The following is a 21,070-nucleotide window of genomic DNA, read 5'->3' as shown; positions in this document are numbered from 1 at the left end:
AGAAGAGAATTATGGTTGTCTTGACAACAGATGCCCATCACACAGGCTGGTCCATAGATGTGCATAATGAGGTGCTTGATAGGGCAGAGAGGACCATATCCCATTCCACTCAATTTGGGCTGATCCCGAGCAATGTGTCCTGGAATAATCAGCCCAGTGAGGCTTTTTGTTCTTAAAAGTTAATTGGTCCCCAGCAGGGGCAAGGTGGTGAAGAGCTGGATTGCTATAGGTAACGCTCTGCTACTTGCTTCTATTTTTAGTTAAAAACATGCCTTTCCTTTCAGGCCATAGTGTACGAAGGCCAAGACAAGAACCCTGAAATGTGCCGAGTTTTGCTCACACACGAGATCATGTGCAGGTAAGAAATCTCTCTCTCTCTAATTAGCAAAATAAAGGTGAACTTGAATCTCAAATCTAGGTAAACTCAGTTCCATGGGGTGGGGGGTGTATATGTTTATTTTGCTTTTAGTAAATGATCTAGAAGAAAGGATTCTTAGACACATTTGGTAGTGTCAGAGATCATGACAGATCTCAATTATTTATTACATTTCGTCTTGGAAGACATCGGTTTGCATTTTGATACCTCACCATTAATGGCCACAGAGCAGCGCCCTCCCTCATCCTTCACAGTGGAGTCAAAGACAATACCACCTCCTTACTGGTGACATTTGCACTCAACTGCATGCTTAGTAAAATAAGAGTTCTCTTGAAGTCAGTAGAGGCTTCTGTTTGGGTCAACTTGAAAGTTACAGTTCCTTCTTTTTCGTTCCTCCACTTAATATAACACCCCTCTACCCGAGCCTCCTCATTTCTCCTTAAACTGCCCCCTCCCTCTACTTGCATTTGGTCTTTTAATTATCCTGTTCATATCTGAACATGAACCTAATATTTCTTGGAGGTAGTGGGCTTTGAGATTTGGTGGTGGGGGGAGTGAAGAGGGGGCTTTAAAAGGTTTAATAATTCATGCTCCTTACTTGATTCTTTTCACTTTCTGCTGGAACCATGCTGAAGTGGCATCTGAGATCACATTCACCTCTATGGCCTCAGCCAGGCCCACACAGGAGAGGGCAAGAGCAGTGGGCAGCCTTTTTACTTGCGCTGTTATTCCTTGTAAAATTTTGCTCCCAACATCCTCAAGTAATTGGACAGAGCAGGAAGATTTCACTCAGCATCAGAGGACCGCTCCCAATTGCTTTGTTAGCTTAGGAGGCTCCCCCTGGTACAATGTGTGTTTGGCTGCTGACCATCATTGACCAATATGCATGGGTCTTCAGCTCCCATCTCAGCATGGGTGGCCCTCATCTGCTGCTCATAGACTCTTGGGGAAAACAATCTCAAAACTCTACAGGTGGAGATAGAATAGAAAGGGCTATGTGTGTTTTCTGAGTGAAATCCCAAATATTAACATTGTGTCTATACAAACTCCAATTTTCCTTTTTATATAAAAAAACATACTTCTGATTTATAGTTCTAAGATATACAAGAGTTTCACACATTTTCACTTCAGTGATTTGTAAAACCTGTTAATTATTCTAAAAACCAGGTTGCTTTTCTCCAGACTTGAGACAGTAGCAGAACTCCCAAATGTTGTGGGGTTCCTTACGTTAGTAAGAAAAGTTGGATTTACCCTGTGTGTATGAACTGGATATAATCTAGCTGAGTGGTACCTTTCAGAATTAAAGGAGCAAAATCCATTTTGAAAAGCAGTAAAACATAACCCTGTCTATATTACTATTTCCCTAACCATTTTCTCTACTACCTCAGCCCTCTGCAATTAGCATGCCATTAGACTGAACTCTCCATGTAGAGCTGCACATGACAGTAGCAAAACAGGAAACAGGAAGATGGATTTCAACCAACAGGGCCAGGCTCTATCTATACATCATTGATTTGCATTTTGTATCTGCATATGTTTGGATTATGCTGGGGAGAATTCTATTCTTGAACTATTTAGAGATATATTATGCCTTTCACGCACAGGCCTCTCCTCTATTAATGCAGTTTATATTTTCCTTGTTTTTAAAATTCATTGGTCCAAAGTGCTTTATTATGCTGGTTGGTGTGCTTTACTGCTGACGTTCTCTCTATTTTTCAGAAACATAAAAATAGCAAAAATAAAATTCTCAAGCCACTGAAGGCAAATGATGCTGTTTGTACCGTGTGGCTAAGAGGGAAAAGCCATATTCCAAATGTCATCTTGCTAATGTTACAGATTACAGCTTTCCTGGCTGCCTATAGATGTGGAAGGGGTACTGTTTGTTTACTAGGCTGCCATGACCCCATTACACAAACCTGTCATCTATTGTGTGCCTAACAGTCTTTTAAATTGCAAATCTGATGCTCTTTAGGGGGCTTTAGGAAAAAAAAATTCTCACTTTCCATACCATCCTATTTCTCTTGATTTCTTGCCTGTTGTAAGTGGAAGTTGGGATGTGCTGAATTTGCACCAGGGGTGCAAATGCAGCCTCAATTATAAGCATAAAATTAGAATCTGTTCACCATTAATCAGCCTGGCTAATTGCTATGCACCACCATTAGCCATATGGTGTGAAAGACAGCTTGCTCTCCCCAAGATGAAATTTCTTCATTGCAGACATGAAATAGTGAAGGCCCTGGGTTTTAAAATAGCTTGTTTTAGATATTTAATTTCTAAACAACTTTCTGCAGTGCTTTCTATCAAAGCTAACGGCACAATAAAACTTTGCGTTGATGTCACAAAAGCTGTATGTTTATAGTACACTGGCTATGATGAAGGAGACAGAATTTCGATCCACAGGGAAGGGATTGGTGCATTACAGCAAATGGGAGGGAAAACAAAAAGATAAGCAAGAGACACTCCTCTGTCAGGTGTTGTAAATTAAGAAGAAGAAGGAAAAAAGAAACTCCACGCCATTGTGTTTTGTAGGGAAGGTGACCCCATTGTATGAGATGGCTAAAGAAATTAGCATCATTGGTTTATAATTATTGACAACCCCTCTTTGATTTGGTGATGCAGAGCACCTGTGTAACATTATGAACACGCTTCTGCCTTTTGATGAATTGGAATCTATCACACCAATCACAGTGTTGAAGTTCCTGAGATAACATGGCTCTATGAATCCTTTTATTTTTCTCTTTAAGAGTAGTATTCTATATGAGGTTTGCTTATCTGAGCACCCTAACTTCTGTGCTTGAATGCAGATGAAGAATAGGAAGTTAGCTTGGAAGGGGGACTTGGCGTCCTGCGGCCAGCAGGTGTTGTTCATCTTCAGCACCCAGGGAGATGGCAGGTCAGAGGTACCTCCTAGGAAGAGGTCTTGCTTATTTATTTTGTAGAAGAACCGTGAAACTCCCAAGGCTAGCCTGCTTACTTGATAGGCTCTTCCTTCCGTCCTCTTTTCCAGGTTTACTCTGCTTTCCTCCTTCAGACACGCACTTATGTATAGCTTCTCCAAGGAAGCACCTCTGGCCCTTGGCCCAAGTCATCTCCCCTTGTAAGCATTCCAGTGTACCAGGTGCTTTTAACTTCATAGCACTCCCTGTCCTTGCAATGACACCTTACTGTCTGTCTTTATTTAGTCAAGCCTCTTTAAGGTCAGGAAGTGACTCAGTTTTCCTCCACGCTTCAGCTGTCCCATTTGTGAAATGGGGTTTTAATGCTATCTCTTAGGGTGGTAGTTAAGGTTAAATGCTATAGTCCATATAAATTCTCACCACGATGCTTGGTAGAGCCAGAACTGAAAGCCTGCTATGACCTGAGGCATTATTAATAGAAGCAGCAGTAGAGACATAATCTGTGCCTGGCCAAGTATTTGGTACTTCGTTGCTCAACGTATCTGATGGTAAGTAAACATTGAAAGGAGGTTTAGTGTCTGTCAAAACCTGATTGTAGCTGGTTCATTATAGTTGTGGTCTGTGCCTTTACTTTTTAGTACCAATTATGCACAAAGCCTTGTGGAATTTAGAGTGAGGAAATTTCACCCCATAGTAGGAGAGCTTGAAGTTGGAAGCATTAAGCATTAGACTTCACTGGGCAAAGGGTTTAATATGATGGAGGTTTGAGGCGAAGGACTCTGTTGATGGAGAGGAAGAAGAAAATATTTGTAGGTGGATCATAGCAGTGGGAATGGAGAGAGACGAGATGGGTGAGGTATTTTAGAGGCTGCATAAAGAAATGTTGGTCTAGGCAGGCCTGCTTTGTGGAAGTTTGCAGCTGGGCAGAGATGTGGCCTTAGTCAAAGATAACCAGCTTCAGACTATGTTTTTCAAGGGTGAGAACTGAAGCTTCATGGAAGATGGGATTGAGAATCATGGAAGAAGAGGAAGAGAGGAGTGCATGGTTCCATTCTTAAGAGGAGCAGTCACACTGAATAAGAAGGTCACACTATAGAATTAGGAAAAACCTTGAGCATATAGGACTCAGAGAATGAAAGAATGTCAGGGTGGGGAAATCAGCCAGATCTTAGTGCTGGCAAGACAAGGGTGGGCACAAAGAGAGAAATGCCCCAGGTCGCTGGTGATTCAGAGAGTAGATTCACATAGGTACCCGAGGCTTGCCTCACAGACTGTATGGGCCCAGCTGTCAAGAAATGATGGCCACTCTTACAGTGAGAAGGCTGATGAGGGAAGAAATGAACTCTAGAGAAATGAAGGAAAACTACACAACATTTGCAAACATGGAGAAAGTCAGTCAGGAGAGGCCCAGATATGAACCCCATCAGTACACAGGGCCAGGAGTGCCCAGGCAAGGCAGAAGAGGTGGAGACTACAAGACTGACTGAAGGTTGATTGTCCCGAAGACAGGAAACTTTTAGGCGTGGGAAGATGGTAGAGCAGTAGCAATGTAGCAGATTCCATCAGAGTTTATCCCCTCTGTTGGCATTAGTCACACTGGTAACCGACATAGCTCATTCTCTAGCCACTTTGGCTGAGTAGGGTAGGAACCTTCATTTTTACTGGGATGCCCACTTTAGCAAGAAGTGGCTGCACCTGTCTGTAATCCCTGCACCTGGGAGGAGGAGGCAGAGGATTGCTGTAAATCTGAGGCTAGTCTGTGCTGGAGAGTGAGTTCTGGCCCAAACAGGGCTATGTAAAAAGACTTGGGTCTGAACTGTCCCCATCCACTACCCAAATGGCATCCATCTCCAGTGGCAAGAGGTTGTACTTACAGAAAGAAGTTATGTGCTTAAGATGAGGATCTGCAGGCACCACAACTAGGGAGCATTCAGATGTTTTCTGCCCTGATTTATGGACCTGTGAGTCAGCTCACTAGAAATCTGCCACCTGTGTTCACTGCTAAGGGAGGGACTCCTAAATCTCCCTCCCCCCCCCCCCCCGAGTGTGCAGAACTTGGGAGATACATGGGCCTGCTGGTGAGTCCCCAGTGTTTGTAGCCCATACCAGGTGTGGAGGGCCCACTGCTGTGAGTGGTCACATAGCTGTCCTGTCATTTGGGTTACAGATTAAAAAGGAGATGCAAAGAAGAGTGGCACCTGCCATTCTTGGGCTCTTGATCTTGGGAAAATCAAATTGGGGAAATCCACGTCCCCTCAGTAGATGCCTGCTGTAGGGAGCGGGTGCTGAGCCCATGCAGGCACAGATGGCAGGAGGCTGAGAGATGCTGAGTGAGTGGATGGGGGCCTCAGGCATGCTCACTCTGTTTGCTTTGATCAACGTCGTTTCTTTTCCCTGTAAGAGCGTCTTCAACGGTGTCATTTATGGGGTTGCTTCAGCATAAGCCCTCTTCTGCTTAAACATGAGTGTTCTTGTTCTTTTTGCTTGTCCCTCTCCGTTAATGCCTGTCTCAGGTATAGAGGAAATCAGTGCTCATCTTTCTTTGTTTGACATTAGTGGAAAGAAGTGAGTCAGTTCAGACTGAGATGGAAGAATTATCACAATGGACTGTCACAGGGTTGAAGGGTAGTTCTTTCTGCTTGGCTCTGGGAAACTACTGGAGAGTGGATATCATCTCAGCCTTGAGACCTTAGTTTGAGACCCAGGAACCCACAAGATAGAAAGGAAAACCCAGATCCTGCAAGGCGTCCTCTGATCTTCACATCTCCACAGAGGCATGTGTGCACCTACCTACAAAGATAAACAAACAAGCAAACGTGAATAAAAGTGTAACAAAACTATTAATAAAAGTTCCTTCTGCTAGAGGTTGACTTTTCATTTTTTTAGGGGGAAAGTATCCTTGCAACACAAAGCAGAACACTGAAGAATGGAAATGACTATCCTCCATTTGTCCACTGTCTGTTCTAGATTAATCTTCAGTGTTCTTATTCGTTTATTCAAAAGTCAACTTTTGAAATCCAGCTTCTTTCAGTTGCCTCTGCTAGGGTTGTGGAGGGATCCTAATAGTTTATTTATCTGTCTTTGTGGGATTTAAAGTCCAGCATGAGAGATATGTAACAAAAATAGACAATGAATAAATGGGTTGTTGAAAGTGGATGCCATGAAGAGAGTGGACAGAAGCTATGGGGTTCTGGGGTGGCAAAGCACCCAAGACCTTTGTTAAACAGTAGAGACGTAAGTGAAATGTAGGAGTATACCAGACTTGTGAACATTTTCCTCTTCTCTTCCTTCTTTTTCACTCATTCTTCCAGAGGTGGGTTCACACTGTCCATACTATTTTGTAACTTGATTTCTTAACCCATTAATATAATACAGACCTCTTCCATCGTAGTGTGTCAACCCTACTGTCATTCTTTTTAGTGTATAGAATTCCATGAATACAGATGTGCATACACACATATATGCATACACATATATGTACCTTCAGGTACATACACACATGTTTTGCATGTACACATATGTCTGTGCACATCTTTGTCAGTTTTTCTCTGATGTGGTAACATGTCTGATGGAAACTAATTAAGGGAGGAAGGATTTCATTTTTCAAAGGGTTCAGGAGATGGTCACTTTATGTTTCTGGGCCCATGATGAAGCAGAAAGGACATCAGGGCAAAAGGGCCTGGTGGAGAAAAGCTGCTCACCTCCTGATGGCCAGGAAGCAGAAATGGGGATATAGGAATGGCTCAGGACAAGGTACAGCCATGCCTTAGGCCATGTCTCCAGAGGCATACTTCCTTCAGTTAGCACCCCCACAGTCTCCAGAACCTCCCAAAATAGTGATGTCAGCTAGAGACGGCTCTCACAGGAGCCTGTGAGGGACATTGCACGGTAACAAGCTTAACTGTCTTTGCATCTTTGTGGAGTGACGTTGTAGATACTTACGTGGTTGCTGACATGTGAAGGGATAAGGTATGGCGTATAGTGACGTGTCAGCTATAAGTATGGCGGTGTGACTCAAAATACAGGAGCCTGTTTAAGCTGGTTTTAATATTTTGTATAAACTTTTTTCTCTAAGTGTGTAGTGCCTTCCATTCTTTCCTGTTTCTCCCATTCTGCCCTTTTCATATGCCCATTTCTCTGATTTCCTTGGAGTCACAGCATAGAGACCTGGTTTAATTCACTTTATTGTTACCAGGGAATCTTTGTGTTGTGGAGATGAGGACTATACATAATGTAAAATACATCTCTGGGGCCAAGAGTGGCATTTGTTTGGAGAAGGTGGTTTCATGTGTGGGTGGGATAGAATGCACAGTGCTTTCCCAGGGAGTCAGCTTTACTTCTTTTTAATCTGCCGTGTCTCCCCAGCTATACCATCCTTATTCATAGAGTTTTTGGTTAACAGCCATCCATTCATTCAAGCATTTATTCATTGAGTCACTTAATATCTGAGCTCTGAAATTCTATCTCAAGCTTTAGGTATTAGATAAGTGATATGGACAGTTTCTACCTTCATAACACATATGAATTAACAGATGGAAAGCATGGAATGGGGAAAATTCCCAACAAAAATACCCCAATAAATGAGTAACGCGTTGAGCTGCATTGTAGTAACTGCCCAAGAGAGAAACGGGGTAAGGTAAGCTAGGGCATCTACACTGACGTCTAAAGGGAAAAGAGTAGTGGTTGAGGAAGGAAGGGCAGGGGCTGCCCAGAAGAAGCTTGCCTGGCCTGGACCTGAGCTCTGATGGAGCACGCTGTGTTGGAGGGATCACAACTGGCCCATGAGTCTGGAGCTTGGCAAGAAAGGGTGGCAGGTCAGCAGCCTGGCATGACGCCACACCATGGATTTATTCAAAGTGCAGTGGGAAGCTGTTCAAAGGTCTTAGACAACGAAATGGCACAGTCTCCTGGACATTTCAAAAAAGATCAGCTAGATGGGACAGATCTATTTGATGGAGTCAAAGCGGAGACAGCAAGACCAAGAGGTAGGCTTTGCACTACTCCCAGAAATAAATAAAAGCAACTGGGCTGAAGACAGTGATGATGGGTAGGGAGAGAAGACTCCAGGGATGGGCCCTGGCCCATAGTTAGCCTCAAGCAAGCTGGAGGAGTTCCCCAAGGACGTTTCACCCCGGAAGGATTTTGGTGAGGGTGCAGACACCAAGGGTTTACTTTTTCCTCATCTGCTCTCCTTGTGTAATGGGGTGTGGCTGTGTCAGTGGGCTGCTTTTGAATATCACTCCCTCTTCATAGCTCAGACTTCTCAGACTTAGAGTAGGGGTAGGGTATAAACACAAGGGTGCTCTTGACACTGCCCCACCTTGGGTTCTTAATGGGACCAGCCATGTTTAATCATCATGTTAACCTGACAAGCCTAGGGAAAGCGGGTAGAGAGGATCGGCTCTCATGGATAGTGAAAGATGGGTTTTTAAATACTGTTTTAAACATTTTGTTTGTGCATGTGCATGTGTGTGAGTGCATATACGGAGGTCAGAGAGCAACTCTAGGAAGTAGGTATTCTCCTTCTAACCTGGGGTCATGATTGAGTTCATATCTTCAGGCTTGGTGGCAAGCATCTTTACTTGCTAAGTCATCTTGCTGGCCCCCGGAGTTGAGTTTTAAGTTATTCATTTTGCACAATTGCCAATTCCTAACATTTCTTCCCCCCCCCCCCATCTTTATTGGTCTCTTAGATAGGATACCTTGGTCCTACCACCACAGAGTGTGACTTATTAGTGGAACAGAACTTAGGCTGTGAGAAAAAAGTTTCTGACAAATCAGAAAGTTATTAGGCTATGGGGGAGACAGGGTTTTTCAGCTGGGGCTTTGAGAACAGAGATAGAATCCTTTCCATTGCCTTCTGAAAAATAAAGATATAGATCTAAGACCAAGCTGATTCATCTCTTGGGGATACAGTCAAAGAGAGGAAGAAGATGTCTCAATTTTGGCGAAAGACTTAATATGTTATGAAATATTGCTGGGCCCTGAAAAATGAAGTTCAATATTTGGTGGTCTCCAGCAGATATCTAGGTTTATGCTCTGTGTGTATATGTGTATTTGGATACATTAGAATGTATGAGAGGGATGGAGAAAAGTACATATTTTACTTATAGTATGCAGTGGAGTACAGCTCCTGGGTCACCTTCCAGCCTTCTTTATTGATCAGTCATGTTCTTCCACAGTGTAGTCCTGGGTGGAGACCAGGCAGGGGGGGAAACTTACTTACAATCGTATTTCAGATGCATAGTTTCCTGCATAAGGATGTGTATTTCTCAGAAACATGACATTTGCAGCTGGAGATTGTATATCTCAGATAATAGAGTGCATGCAGGAAGCCCTAAGTTGAACCCCTAACACTATAGTATGAAGTGGGTACACACCTATAATCTCAGCCAGCACCAAAGAGGAGGGTCAGAAGTTCAAGATTATCCTTAGCTACATAGCTACATAAGACTCTTGAAAGAGATAAGAACTACATCGTTTTTTTATTCATTCCTTTGAAACACCTTGGGTTTTTTGTTTGTTTGTTTGTTTGTTTGTTTTTTGTTTGTTTGTTTTTGGTGTTAAACCTGGCAATCTCAAGGGCCTAAACAAAGTAGGATCTAGGTACCAGCACTTTCCTTGCTCGTGACTGTTGTCCCTATGTCCTAATGTTTGCAGTCAGGATTGTGTGAGCTAGTGGGTCCATGGTCCCCAATTCTTTAAGAAAACTAAAGTGGCCACCAAAGCCAGAGGACTGAGAATGGATCCTCCGCTTTATTCTCTCTCACCTTCTCCTCATTTGAATCACCGTGTATTGCCTTTATTCTCGAGAAGAAGTTCAAGTGCAAACATCATTGTGCTGGGAGTTTTGAGAAGGCTGTGGTTGAAGAAAGTGCCACCCATCAAAAAGAGAAGACAAAAAGAATCCATTTAATACATAATGACTGGAGGGGGGAATCACATGATTACTGTGTTCTTGAGGGAAGAATGTTTGATCCACCCACGACCCTGAATATTCTTATTGGGTAGATATAAGAATACAGTACTTCACATTGAACTCTGCCAATACCAGTATAGTGAAGGAGAGACCCCATCTTAGGGGCTGTATTCCTGGCTCTGGGAGGGTCCCCCCTCCCTCTCCTGTCCTCTGAGTAGGGAGAGGTTAAGCCTGGCCATTAACCCATAAGTGACCCAAATAGAATTTTCTGCCCCTAGGATCCGTTGATTGCCAGGTATGGCTTTGTGGTAATTCTAGCATTTGCAACCCAGCAATTTGAACCTTCTGTCTGCTTAAATGATGATCTTACATTGTAATGGTCGGTACTAAATCCTCTCGCTTTTGCTCCGTAGCCGCTGTTGTGACAAGAAAAGCTGTGGCAACCGAAATGAGACTCCCTCAGATCCCGTGATAATTGACAGGTAGGGACCACTCTTCTTTCATTGGATTCTTATTCCTCATTATAATGAAACACCTGCTTTGTGTCGCTCACGGGCGAGGGTTAGGATGCATGTGGCTGAAGTTTGCCTGTTGGTTCCGACTTACATTGCGCCGAGTGATTGAGATTTTTGGGAAAGCCATCTGGAATGTTCTTTGGAGGCCTGTTTCTCGGATGGCTCTGGTTTCATGTCTGATTAATGCTTATAAAGTAATATATACGTGTGTGTTCATTCCTCACTCTCTGTGGCTCAGTCCCCATGCCGTACCAGGAAGCTTCAGAAATAAAATAATAATAGTTTGTGATTTATGAAATGTGGTTGGGTGCTTATAAATATTTAACTTTTATTTGAAAAATGTTTGAATCATTATCACTTTTAGCTACAGTAGTTCTTTTGGACGTAATCCATCTACATTTTAAGGTTTTATTTATGCATAAAAGCAGTTTAAAGAGATCTGTGAACCAAGATTTTTCTTCTGTTATTTCCGGGCTTGACTGCAGCTCACAGAGTATTGTAAGTTGATTAATTTATCCTGCTTGTCTTAATTATTGTGTTTTTAAACAGATCCATATTACTAATCTGACATGACCAAGTAAATCACTGTAGAACAATACATCTGTTTCAGTTTGCCAGTGCAATTTTGAGTTGGTGTGCACACATTATGCTGAATGGCATCCCAAATATTCATTTTACATTTTAATTATTGAAATTCATTGTATGGAAACATGTATGATAAACCATTCGTTACATAGCATTACTCATTGAGAGTTAAATGGCCCGGAAGCTTTATAGAGACTGTCAATTGTCAGCTAGGAAAAGAGCTACCATCTCCTACTCACTGGAGGAAAAGAGCCTTCAATCAAATAAGGCATCTTCCTTCATTGAGGAAATCAGTGACCAAACAGATACTTTTGGGCTTTGGTAATATTGTCTTAGGCAGCAGCACAAAGATAAAGCAAAAAGGTTAAAAGAGGCGAAGTTTCAATGTACGGTATCTGCTGAATGAGAATGGCATGCTTACCTGCAAGAGCAGATATTTCATTCACAGAATTGTATTTTCTGTTGGTGTCATTTGTGTATACCTTTCAGAACAGGGCTTCCTTTTTGAAGCAAATATTTCTTGCATTAAAAAGAAATCATCTCATTTAAGAGCCAGCCTGAATATTCCCCAAACTTTCAAACCGTAAGCGTTTTGCGGCATCTCATAGTCCTTTTCGATGTATGTGATGATGATGGCCTTCCGTGCCACTGGTAATGAAAACAAGTTTCCCCCTCTTTTGCTTGTGAATGGGTTAAGCTTTACAGTTCTTCGTTTGGTTTTAAGCTGTGACTCTGATGCAGAAGGCTGATATGACTGTGGTTTGAATAACATCTGATTTTGACCTGTTCCTGTGGGCTGCGATGGCAGGAGAAACTTGACTCAGCAGCGCTGTAATTAGCCCGCCCGTGTTTTTGAAACAGGATTGTGTTACCTGGATTGCATTAGTGTGGCTTCTATTGTCGCCGCCTTGCATCTGTCCCAGTTGGGTACTTAAAACCGTTTTCTTGGCTGGGGGGAGTTCAAACAATTTAGACAGAATATGTCTGCACTTTATGCTGTTTGGTGGCTTTAGAGATATTATTTATGACAGCTATACTTTTTCTCCCCCGCTGACACCACCCCTGTTTCGGTTAGACAAAATAAAAGCCCTGAGCAGCTAACTTTAATTCTTTAAGGCAGGGACACTTTAAACATGGCTAAGACATCTGAATGTGCTCAAGTCCCAATATATATTTATTTGCTGGTGTTTGCCACTGTCTGACATGAGCTATCATTTCAGGCAATGAGACCAGTTGATAGGCAAAGTTCCAGTTGCATGTGAGTTTTCAAAGTTGTTTGCCCCTTTATTTTGCCAAAGATCAGAAAAATAAACCTCCATTTCTGCATGCCGATAGGTAAAAATTTTCTTTCTAAAAGTGAGGCATGAAAATCACAAGAACGTCAGCAAGGAAGGACAAAACAGAAAACCTTTTTCCGCTCCACAAAATTGCTGCAAAAGGGGAAAAATATGATGGCAACGGTGTTTGGATTTCAGTTTTCAATTTCATTCCGTGTTACTGATTGCATAATATCTGTTACGTGCTTAGGGTTTGATTTGCTTTCAGATTTATGGATACGAGTCTCTGAGCCTGCTGTACTCAGTAGCAACAGTCAGTTTTTATAATATGCATACTGTATGCAATATAAGACCGAGGGTATGAGCGGTGGTGGCCTTCGATGTTGCCATAGCATTAACACACATTCACCTCTTTTTGAAAGCTAATAATTTTTAGCTCCCTTTGCTTGACCTTTGGAATTTGGAAGAACACTGCTATTTTTATCAGTCAAAAGACTTTTAGCAATGATTATTCAGGAAAACTATTTATAGTGTAGATGGAGGAGGTTTTCTGGTCACACAGCACTGGGGCAGGGCCAGGCATTTCTGTGTAAAAATTTGACTGTGTTATTTGTTGCCAGTTCTTTGGAGACCTCAGTTGGCAAGTGTGTGTGTGTGTGTGTGTGTGTAAAATGAAATTAACAAAATCAGTAGCTGTACAGACAAGTTTCTATTTCCTTCCAGTGGCATGAAACAAAGTAAGAAAATATGACCCAAATTACTTTTTTCAGTCATGACAATTTGTCAAAATGTTTATTGGAAAATTGCTGTGTGGTGTAGGAAGGGGTATCTGGAGGCGACCGCTAGGTCACATTTCTACTCGATGCCAAATAGCTCGATTAAGAATCATAAAACCCCAGCCTGTGCCCAATGATCCAGATATTTGGGCTATGCAGACATGGGAAGAGTCAAATGTGTTATGTTTAATAGCTGATGAGCTAACAACAACAAATTTCATTATCTTTGAGATAAAGGGCTATGTGCAGTAATTATTGTTAAAGTCAAAAGCAAAAAATGACTTCCAGTTATTGAATTAAGGTGGGGATTGATTTAACATTCATGCACGAACTCGGATTTGAATTTAAAAGGTTTGCAATAAAATTCCTGTTTAGAAATTGAATACATTGTAGTTTTATTACTACAGTGGATATCCTTGTGTCCTAACCTTTTCCCGTGGAGTTATCTTAGTTCAATAAATAAAACCTCATTAGACTATTCCCATTTCAATGAGTTTATTAAATTTTGCAGGAGTAATTAGCATAAGCTGTGCTAATTTTTCTGGAAGACTAATGAGGGAGGTTCTTAATTAGGCTTACTTTGTAGGAATCAGAAAAGAGGATGATGACAAAAGTCACATAGGGTACTCTGAATTGGGAACCCACTTTCTCAGAATCCACATGACAACTTCTGTTTCTCCATGGAAATTTGGTTCTGTGCGCTTTAACTGTACAAAAAGCAAAGACTTTCATTCCGTATTTAGTTAGTTAGAATGAGGAGCCTTGCTTGGTTAAGAAAACTTTTCACTTTCTTAGACAGTCGTGTACTGGTAAGTCGGAAGAACACCGATGGCCTTACAAAATCATCCCTTTCTTCAAATTTTACCATAGAGTTCCTTTCATAGGGAGTACTGGTGTTTCTGGCTGGAATATGGGAGGCAGGGGCAGTTCTATGTTGTTCTTCAATTTAGCATCAGTGTGATGGATGAAACAGTTTTACTGAGTGAAGGAAGGCATACGTTCTTAGGGCTGTGGCTTTTTAAGAAGTAATACAAGATAAACTCATAAAGTGTGTCAGTTAAAACCCAATCCTTTCAGGAACATCGATAATTGTTGTTCAAGTCATTTTGGATATCCCATAGCCAGTATTTAAAACTGAGTTGTTGTTGTTTTTTTTTTTTTAAGCCCATCAACACACATTCTTCTAATGATTTGGGTTTCCTGTTTGCTAAAATCTTGCCTTGTCTGTCCTTTCCATTGTAAGATTCACTGCATCTATGCTTAGAGCTAGGAGATACAGACCCCTATGTGCAACATTAAAGAGAATACGTGACTTTTGAGACATAAAAACCCTAGCCTGTCTGGAATCAGTTAATGCCATACTTATCCAAAGCTCTCCTAAAAAGAAGAAAAAAGGAACCAAGATTTGTTTTTTTTTTTCTGGAATGGTCTAGGGTTTTTCTACATCAGGGTCATTTCCATAATGCCAACTGACTTTGTGAAGACTATAATGCAAAATGGAATTGTCTGCCAGGAAATAAGTAGGATGCTCATTTTACCTGCCACAGGCCACTTGGCCAGAAAACTGTGGCCGTGGTGGGATTGTTCTGATGGAAATTTTCATTGAAGGTCCATGTTTTCATTCCAGAGGTCAGCAAGTCGAGGTGAGACACAGGAAGGCAGTGTTATCTTACCATAGGTAACTTCCTTGATTAAGTTGTCGCCCACATTTTTACCTGACCATGTGACCATCAGCATGGCAGGGAAACAACAGTCACATGTAGATTCAGGATACTCACAGGCAATTATTACCAATGTGCATGCATAAGAGAATTTATTCCCCTGAATTTCTGAAGGCCTAGAGATCCTCCAGTGAATAACTTCCTTCTGCCTTTGTATCATCGATGGTAAACTCCCAAATCCATGCGACATGTTTTCTGTCTCTGTGTCTCATAACAATGAAGTCCTTCACTTAGATCACTTCTCAGCCTGTGCATTACGACCCCTTTGGGGGCCAGGCGACCTCTTCACAGGGGTCTCCTAAGACCATCAGAAAACACAGGTATTTACATAATGATACACAACAGTAGCAAGTTATGAAGTAGCATTGAAATAATTTTATGGTTTGGGGAGGGAGTCAATGCAACATGAAGAACTGTATTAATGGGTTGTAGCATCAGGAAGATTGAGAACCATTGACTTAAATGATCATGAAGCTATGCCCCCTAAATATTGCAAACAAGAGGCTTAGCAAGATTCATGGCTTCAGTTTATTGCTCTTTCACTTCTTATCTTCCTCTTCATCCTGTCATTCGGAAGGGCTAACCAGCGGGCAGAGAGAACTGCCCAGCACAGCATGCAAGCTGCTGTGTGGGTCACCAAGAACTAGAGGTGCTAATGCGTTTCTCAGATCTCTGAGAAACCTTCCATACCACCTAATTTCCTAACTCTGACTGTTCAGTTAAAACCAAAAGAAGAGGAACCCATTCTCTAATGCTGCCCCAGGCAGGATAATTGCTGAACTTCTTGTTGCTCTGAGAGGCTTATGCCTTTTCAACAGTGGAAAGTCAGCATCGTCACAGAGCATGAATTTACAGTTGCTTTCTAGCCCTAGTGCATTTAAACATTTGTTTTCTCAGTGGGAATTCACATGTGATTATTAGCAATGAGACTTATGGGAGCAAGTATCAGTCTCGGTTTTACACGTATCAGATGGTACCGTTCTGAGGATGAGCTAAGCCCTGAACACTTGGGTATGTATGGTTTGCTACTGTGATTTAAAAAAAAAAATTACTAATACAATAAGCTAATAGCAGTCTAGATTCCATTTGCTATCAGCTATTCTCAAATACACAACCAGGATGCATTATAATGCATTTCAAATATGCTGACAGTAGATCATGATGCAAAGTACTTTTGCAGGGCGTTACACTAGAGCAGACACTGTGTAACAAGCAAAAGTGGTTTTCCTGTAAATGAAATTATGGCACAACTTCCAAGAAAGGTTTTTAACAGTGCTTCAGGGCATCGACAAGTGTGCGTGTGTGACACAGCCCGTGTATGGGCTCACAGGGTGGCTTTGTGTTTCACGTGACCCTAAGTTTGTTTCTGTAACAGTTTGGGAAAAACGTAGGAAGGCTCTGCAGCCTCCTGTGTGCCCGCGACGTTGCACAGTTAGTTGGTGATGATAATTCGTCAGGATAATAAGCATGCTTTTACTTTCAAATAAGTTGCTTAGAGTTGAAAACAAGCGAAGCAAACCCCCTGTGAGTGTGACACTCCATTGCTATAAATTCTCATTTCATACTACTACCAGCATCTGGCCAAACTCCCTAATTAAAAAAGAATTTTGGCCATATATATATATATATACATATATAAATAAATATATATATAAATATATATATAAAACAAGAGAAAACAAAAAACAAAAACAACCCACTTAGAAGTTCCCGACTAAAGAAATGGTATTTTGATCATTTTCATTTGCATGAGATGTTATCTAAAATAGACTATCAATTCTTTCTTCTCATTCCCTCCTCTCCTTTCCCTGCATCCCCTATCCGTCTCTTTACAAGCCATGTAACTATACACTGTTCAGGACAGTATAAAAGTGACTCCTATTGCAACCAGTGAAATATGGTGAACAGTACAGGTTTGTCTTTGGTTGCACGCTGTCTTTAGGAGTGTGGGTAGATGAAGATAAATCTCCCTTGCAAACTATTTCTCCAATTACAAGCCTTTGTCCAGAAGCAAATGAGGGTTTTAATGTTATGGTACTTGTTATAATAGAATTTCAATTGCCTTAACCCTGGTAAAGCATGAAGCAGAGAGACAGAAAGAGAAAGAGAGAGACAGAGACAGAGACAGACAGACAGAGAGACAGAGGCACAGAGATGGAAACAGTCAGAGATAGACAGAGGCAGAGAGACAGAGAAAGACAGAGAGACAGACTATTCATGGAGAGTCAAGTCCTCAAACAAAACAGAAAACTCTTGCATTTCCACTTGTGCAAAAAGATGTAGCTTATGAAATTGATCAGGTGGAAACAAGCCTTTGGCATTTCATCCTTCTCAGATGGAAAAAGTGATGTTTAGTGTGCGTTAGTAACTTTTAGTTTTAAGGGTAAAGTGATCAGTTGTAAACTTGACTAGACAGGCTGGCAAATGAGCTAGCTCAAGCCTACACAATAACCTCCAAAATAGCCCTCGATAACCACAGCAACCCACTAACTGTTCAAAGCACAGTAGTTTCATAATATAATAATAATAATAATAATAATAATAATAATAATAATAATAAAGTAACAACGGTGTTAGGCAACACATCTTTAATAAGATGTTGTCCGTGCCTTTGCCATGTGCTACGGGAGCTGCCTCTCACTTGGTGGCCTTTTGATTCCTCTCAATAAGATTATTTCAAATACTCTAATCTGGAATCATTGACATGAATACAAAAGCCTAGTGACATCTAATAGATGCCTCTTAGCTCTGCTTTAGCTCTTGTTCCTTTCCTTTTTCTTCTCTTTTTACCTGACTAAAAGCTTATGGACACTTGGGCTCTGTCTCTCAGGAGCAGCATGGGGGGTTCCTCATGAAATATAAAGGAGGAAAAAGACTGACAGAGGCCGAGTAAGCTACAGAATGAAGGGCCATAGACTAAAAGTAAATGGCAGCAAATCCTCTTCTGTACACTCACTCCTTCTTTCCTTGTTTTCTTTAACAGTTTAAGTGCCAGGGCAAGGGGGAAAGAAAAGAGAGTTAAATGAAGTGAGGTGTGTGCCAGCCAGCCTTTTAATCTAGACGTGGTCACTATCTGTATTACACAGAGCTTGGGTAAGATTGTCAAACTGTAGTGTGATGACTACAGTTTTGTTTTTGTTTGTTTGTTTGTTTTTTTAAGCCCTTGTAATAAAACCCTTCTTTACCCATCCTCTGTTCAGCTGACCAAACACTGATGCTATGTTCGGGGATGGATAGTGTGTGAGTGAGAGGCACTCCTATGCAGGGTGTGAATACTGGGGGCTCGTGATGCTCTGTAGTGAAGGTGGAAGTCTTTCTTGTAATCCATGAATTGAAAGTGATCAAAGCAGAATGTTAAAAGATGTTGTTCTGTGTCATCAGGTTCTGTGTTTTCACATCACCTTGAACCTGCTGGAGCTGTGAATGCTTGTGTGGGTGAAGGGCCTCACTGGAGACTCCCCAAAGAGGAGTTATTCCTGGGGACTCATACTTTTTCTCCACCTTCCCCGAGCAGTCAGGACTGACCAAAGCTCTCTTTTACTCTATTTCTAGATCCGACAACTACTCTCTTGGCAATCTATCACTGTTCAGTACTTAACTATTGCGTTTCCCACTTTAAAAACCATGTTTCCCATTTATTAATGTTCTGATCTGTTAGTAATATCTCACATATAAAAATAGTTTGGGTGCACTCTTTTTTTTAAAAAAATTTTATTTATTTAACTACTTTACAGCCTGATCCCAGCCCCCCTCCATCTTCCCAGTCCTATGCTCATGCTTCCCCATTTCTCCCTCTCTTTTTTCTCAGAGAAGGAGAGGACCCTAAGGGGTACCAACCCACTCTGGGATTGGGTGCACTCTTAAATGATGTCTTCCCGCCAAATGGAAAATTAGCTTGAAGAACTTTAAGATTGCCATTAGGTTTGATCACACACACACACACACACACACACACACACACACACACCAGAAATGAAGGCAGACAGAAAGTGAGCATTCTCTTCTAGCTATTAGAAAGTTTTTTGGAAAAGGAAGTTGGTAAAGTATTCACTTAGCGATCTTTGAAACCATTACCAGCAATATCAGAAACCTCTGTGTTCTTAACTGGTCTTGGTATATTCTTAAAGCTAGATTCTAATCTCCGCTGCATGCTATATGTCCCAGAGTATCTTCAAACAACTCGATACCTCCTTCCTGTAGTTCCGGCAAGGGTTGCCCTGTTCGAGGCATCTGTATGTTCTTATAAAGACCATCTTAAGGCATAGTAAAACAAAGCCAACAAAATCCCTGGTCGCTGCGAATTTAATTGTCACATGCATAGTGATGGTGTAATGCTTGCAGATTTTGAACACTGTAAGGCGTGATATTTCATAGGATTTCTTTCTCACTAGTGATCTGGTGGGGCATGGAGCCTAAGGGACTAGCCCCTGAGCAAGTGATAACAAGCTCCTACCTCCAGCCTCACCACCCTTCATTACCTCTCGAAAGAGTTTCTATTACTTCATGGCATGAGGTACTTCGATTTCACTTTTCTTGGTAGCTGCATTTCATCCCTTCATGTGTTTCTCTAAACACAATCCCCTAGCCAGTTTCTTAGTTATTGTCACACTTAACCTGTGGGGTTGAAAATGAAAGTAATGACCCAGAGAGCAATACAACGAAGGAGCAATACAACGACAAAGATAAAGACTTTGAAGCTTCCTTTCAGGTCAAATTCTTCATGACTGCTAAGTATCTTTGCCTTAAGAACCTCAGTGCTCCAGTTCCAATGGGAACATTCATCTCCATTGTGGATTACAGCTGCCATGGAGGTCAGTCCCTAGCATCATACACACACACACACACACACACACACACACACACACACACACGCACTCCCATATGTAAATACAATCATTTTCATTATCAAAATATAACAAGGCTTACAACACCTAATAAACACAGGAGTTGGGACATTCCTAGGCCTTACAATCAGACAAAAACTGAGCCTAATATATTTTATGTGGGTCACTTGCACCCTAATGCCAGAAGTACCATGGTACTTTTTAATTTTTAATTTTAATTTTTTTTTTAAATAAGATGAGTTACCTTTCTAAGATAATCATTGTGGCTGTGCCTTCTCAGACAAGAGGTCACTCATTTCTTTCTCTTTCTGCAACTATTTATTGGGCTTCTACTGTTTGCTAGACACCGTGGTTAGGACTGTTCAGAAAAGCTGCAAGGGGAGACATGGATTCAAAGTAACTGCTTTTTAAATCTGATATGGTTCCTGGAATCCTGGAGCTTTCTCAGTGTCTCAGAGAAACACTGAGAAACACTGGGGGGTGGTGGTGGTGGGATATGTTGAAATAGTAAATAAATATTTTTGGTTTTTGAGACAGTGTCTCTTATATCCTAGGCTGGCCTTGAACTTGTGATTACTGAGCCTTTCTCCTGAGTATTGGGATTACAGGCACACACCGCCATCCCCAACTATATTGATTTCTTTAAAAATAGAAGAATACAATATAAGACTAGACCCAAGGTGCACAAGAAATATCCCCTCAGGCTGAAGTCAACCTATATCTAACAGTACTGAACTTGGGCAAACCAAGTTGCTCTAAGACCACATTTCTTCACTTACAGGATGTGTCAGCACAGAGCCTGGCACACAACACATGGGATGATGTGGCTGTCATGTTTCAAATACAGGCTGGGATGAAAAGACTGCTGGGACCCTTTGCTGTGAAATCGGAACCTCAGCGTCTGGTGGTGCTGTGGAACACAGTGGGGCAGATGGACCTCAGGAACCGATGACAGCGTGCTTATGGGGTAGCGGACCCAGCTGCTGGTTGTTGCCTCTCCCCAGCCCTCAGCACAGTACCTTTGCTCACGTGCAGTAGAAGCTTAGGGTGTGATTTTGTGAAATGAGAGGGTTGAGAGGTCCAGTTGTCGAATGTGATGGTCTCATCTCTGCCTAAGGACAGGCCCGTTACAGCCACACAATCAAGTGAGGTGGTACTGC

The 21,070-nt window shown here is 41.7% G+C and overlaps 1 protein-coding gene across 6 annotated transcripts in view; it reads left to right on the top strand.

Moving 5' to 3' along the window:
* Ebf1 (EBF transcription factor 1) overlaps positions 1 to 21,070 on the top strand; it is a 394,413-nt gene that overhangs the window by 19,332 nt on the left and 354,011 nt on the right. For all 6 annotated transcript variants that reach the window (XM_060363815.1, XM_060363813.1, XM_060363812.1 and 3 more), the window contains exons 5-6: positions 285 to 358; positions 10,606 to 10,674. In XM_060363815.1, the coding sequence (XP_060219798.1) occupies positions 285 to 358; positions 10,606 to 10,674 (143 nt within the window). The remainder of the gene's footprint in view (positions 1 to 284; positions 359 to 10,605; positions 10,675 to 21,070) is intronic.

The sequence above is a fragment of the Meriones unguiculatus genome, chromosome 11, assembly GCF_030254825.1.
Source record: "Meriones unguiculatus strain TT.TT164.6M chromosome 11, Bangor_MerUng_6.1, whole genome shotgun sequence".
NCBI classification, from domain to species: domain Eukaryota; kingdom Metazoa; phylum Chordata; class Mammalia; order Rodentia; family Muridae; genus Meriones; species Meriones unguiculatus.
Note: the sequence above shows the minus strand (reverse complement) of the source record. Positions and strands in the feature narration are given on the sequence as shown.